This window comes from Tupaia chinensis, unplaced genomic scaffold (genome assembly GCF_000334495.1).
Source record: "Tupaia chinensis unplaced genomic scaffold, TupChi_1.0 Scaffold000708_1, whole genome shotgun sequence".
In the NCBI taxonomy this organism is placed as follows: domain Eukaryota; kingdom Metazoa; phylum Chordata; class Mammalia; order Scandentia; family Tupaiidae; genus Tupaia; species Tupaia belangeri.
The window spans coordinates 531,818-535,368 of NW_006160231.1; the positions used below are offsets into that span (position 1 = coordinate 531,818).

The 3,551-nt window shown below is 60.0% G+C and overlaps 2 protein-coding genes across 6 annotated transcripts in view; one reads left to right on the top strand and one right to left on the bottom strand.

Annotated features, from left to right (window-relative positions):
* The window catches only part of FAM131A (family with sequence similarity 131 member A), an 8,656-nt gene extending 6,727 nt beyond the window's left edge, over positions 1 to 1,929 (top strand). For all 5 annotated transcript variants that reach the window (XM_027776699.1, XM_027776698.1, XM_006160763.3 and 2 more), the window contains one exon: positions 860 to 1,929. In XM_027776699.1, coding sequence (XP_027632500.1) covers positions 860 to 1,332 — 473 coding nt within the window. In that variant the 3' untranslated portion in view covers positions 1,333 to 1,929. The remainder of the gene's footprint in view (positions 1 to 859) is intronic.
* Positions 1,930 to 2,489: 560 nt separating this feature from the next.
* CLCN2 (chloride voltage-gated channel 2) overlaps positions 2,490 to 3,551 on the bottom strand; it is a 16,178-nt gene continuing 15,116 nt past the window's right edge. Inside the window, exons 23-24 of the mRNA XM_014592516.1 lie at positions 3,216 to 3,302; positions 2,490 to 3,079 (exon numbers count right to left, since the gene is read on the bottom strand). Of these exons, the coding sequence (XP_014448002.1) occupies positions 2,885 to 3,079; positions 3,216 to 3,302 (282 nt within the window). The 3' untranslated portion in view covers positions 2,490 to 2,884. The remainder of the gene's footprint in view (positions 3,080 to 3,215; positions 3,303 to 3,551) is intronic.

Genomic DNA, 3,551 nt, shown 5'->3' on the forward strand with positions numbered 1-3,551 from the left:
TCCACCAGAGCGGTCAGAGACTCTGCTGTGGTTCAGAGAGACTGGATGCCTGTGGCCAGGACGGACCCTAACCTACAAGCCTTTTTGTTTGGTTGAGTTCCAGGCTGGCTTTGACCCCTGGGATAATGATAATAACTAACATTTATCCAAGGCCTCCTAGCTCATGTGGAATGTTTGTGCACGTTAGCAAACGGCATCCCCTTCCCTGGCGGTACAGCCTCATGCCAGGACATGCTGGGTGGTGAGCCGTGTGGGCTGACGCCCCACTTGCTGTCGGAGACAGACTCCCCCTGTGCAGTAAACAAGCTGCACGACCGTGCCTGGGCCCACATGCATTGTTCGCTTGCCGCGCACCAGACCCTCATTCTTTCAACAGCCCCAGAGGTAAGTATTCGGACAGTGCCCGACTTGCCAGTAAGGAAACTGAAGCATTAAAAAGTTGCAGCTTGGGACCAGCAGTTAGCGTGATGGCTACGTCGCTGAACTCCCATGTAGCTGACCACGGTTTGAGTCCTGGACCCGGTGGCTTAAACTCACGCCGGGCACGTGTGCGTGCGTGCCCAAGATCCTGAGAGGAGAATGGAGGAGAAGAGATTGTGGTGTGGCCATCCCCCCTGGGGGGTGATTTCTTGCTTTCTATCTCCCGTCTCTGTCTTTCTGGTGAGCGCACGTGCCCTATAGCAAAAACCTAAAAAAAAAAAAAAAGAAAAAAAGTTGCAGCTTGCCCAAGGTTACTGGTCCACCACCACCCTGAGTTGTGCCAGGGTGGAGCAGGGGTGGGACAGATGCGTATGGCTTCCAGGCTGGCCACCTGGAGTGGGGCCAGCAAGCTGTCCTCTTTTTTTTCTCCCCCTTGCAGACATGGCTGGGCAGCTGCCCCTGGGGCCCCACCTCCAGGCCCCCCCCCCCAGCCGCAGATTCTCCCGGCCTGTGCGCCAGGGCTCTGTGGAGCCTGAGAGCGACTGCTCGCAGACCGTGTCCCCGGACACCCTGTGCTCCAGCCTGTGCAGCCTGGAGGATGGGTTGCTGGGCTCGCCGGCCCGGCTGGCTTCCCAGCTGCTGGGCGATGAGCTGCTCCTTGCCAAACTGCCCCCCAGCCGGGAAAGTGCCTTCCGCAGCCTGGGCCCCTCGGAGGCCCAGGACTCGCTCTACAGCTCGCCCCTCACGGAGTCCTGCCTTTCCCCCGCCGAGGAGGAGCCGGACCCCTGCAAGGACTGCCAGCCACTCTGCCCACCGCCCGTGGGCAGCTGGGAACGGCCGCGGCAAGCCTCTGATGTGGCCTCTTCTGGGGTGGTGTCCTTAGACGAGGATGAGGCGGAACCGGAACAGTGATCCACGCCATACCTGGTGGCGGCGTGTCCCCCGGCTGTGGCCGGGGGCAGAGCCTCTGTGCCCACGTGTGGGCTCCAAGCTCCCAGCAGCGCCTCGCTGCCCAGACAGCTCCTGGGAGCGTTCACTTCTCCGTTGTGTGTTTTGCATGAAAGTGTTTGGAGAGGAGGCCGGGGCTGGGCTGGGGGCGCATGTCCTGACCCCACTCCTGGGGCTTGCCGGGGGTTGCCCGGGGCCCCTGGGGCATGGCTACAGCTGTGGCAGGCAGTGATGTCCATGTTCTTAAATCAAAAACGCCACACACACATTCCCTCCTCGGATGACGTGCGCCCCTCAGGGGGTTGTTGTGACTTGGCTGCGTGGGGGTGGAGGGGGCGGGAGCCCAGCAGCCCCTCCACCCTCCCCATGCCCCTCTGCTTCTCTCCTCACCTTCGAGTCCATGTACAGTGCTTGACAACCTCACCCCCGGGGCTGGCTCTGCTCTCCCGGAGCCTACGGACTGGGCCACCCCAGGCCCTGCCCAGCTGGGCCTGTGCTGTGCTTCCTCTCCCTCGTCTCTAAATCTCCTTTTTTCCTAAAGACAGCAGGTTTTGGTCTGTTCTTTCAGTGGTTTTTTTTCTCTGGGAGGCATTGGGACGATGAAAGCATGAATCTATCACCCCTCGCTGACCCCCTGGGGGAGCCCGGCCCTTTCCCGGCCTCTCCTGGGGTGAGTGGGCAGCATCCCAGTGGCTCACAGCCAGCCAGGGTGCAGCTGGGAGGGGCGGCTCTGGTGGCTGCGGTGTGACTTCGATGTTCTTCCAGTGATGGCCACAAGAGGGCCACAAGAGTGGCCAGGCAGCTGTCAGCTGATGCCTGCATGGGGCAGGTTTGTGCCAATGAGTGACAGTCATGAGGGAGCGTCTCTCCTTGGGGAGAAAAGAGGCCAGTACCTTCCTTCGCTGAATGCCAAGGCCAAAGCTACTACACTGGGGGCCGCCACCCCAGCCAGGGTGTTTACGACCAGGCAGTGGAGGCCTCTGGCAGACCCTGCATTCCAGGGACACTGACTCTGGACGGTTCTGTGGCTGTGGGGCAGGTGGTGGTGCAGATGAGGAGCCTTGTAGGCTTCGGCAGGCCAGAGGCCCCGAGGTAAGAACGAGAGCCAGTGGGCACAAGCCTTCTATGTAGAAGTGGCTCATTAGGTGTTTATTTTGTGCTATTTAAGAATTTGTTTTATTAAATTAATATAATAATCTTTGTAAATCTCTATATACATCTGGTCATTGGAAGTTCCAGTATAAACCCATCTTAGTTCTGCTGCCTCTCCCCACCAAAGTGGGAGCAGGGGCCAGGTGACCCCACCCTGTCCTGGCAGGGCAGTGCCCATCTTCCTGCCTTTGACGACTTGCTGCAGGTGGGTGTCGTGGTTCCAGGTAGGATGAACAGGGAGAAGCCCGGGGTGGAGAGGCTGGGGCTCCAGCCCTGGCTGCAGCCGTCCGCTGCTTCCCCAGGCAGTGGGAGTGAGGGTGGCAGGTCGGTTGCCGCTGGCACCGCCATCCCAGGCTCGTGGAGCTCACTGGCACTTGTCGTCGCTGTCAGAAGGGCTGCCTTCCCGGGGGAGGCCGTGGCGGGGGCGGGGCCCCCAGAGTGCGTGCACCTCAGTGGTCTCTGTGTCACTGCTGCTGGTGGCGCTGTCTCGGAAGCTGGCAAGGGGCGGCCGGACTTTCACACCCTGTGCTGTGACAGAGCCCTCGATAGCCTTCCGGAGCTGGGAAAGAGAGGGCCACATGTCTGGGCTCAGTGCCGTGTTCAGATTCGGCCCCAGCGCTGCCCCTGGGGTGCTGGACACTGTGCGCATGCCTTTTTGGAAGCAGAAATGGCTTTGGTGGACACGACCATCTCACCTCCTTTAGGGTGACGATCCCAATGAGTCTGCCAATACTGGTGACGTAAGCGTGGTCCACTCCCAGCAGCGAGAAGATGGTGTGCGTCTAAGATGGGGAGAAAACAATCGGCCTTGAAGTGCTGGGACAGCTGGATTGCCCACAGGGCCCAGGACCAGGCCAGAGGGCGGACTAGAAGGGGTGCTGGAGACGGCGGGGGAGGACAGATCTCTAGGAAACAGTAATGTCTCTGCCCGTGGGCGTCAGAAACGATCATTGATGGAGAAGTGGGAAAGAGGAGGGTTCTTAGTCTCAAATTAGAAAGGAAGATGCAAGAGAGCTGTTCGAATCTGAGCA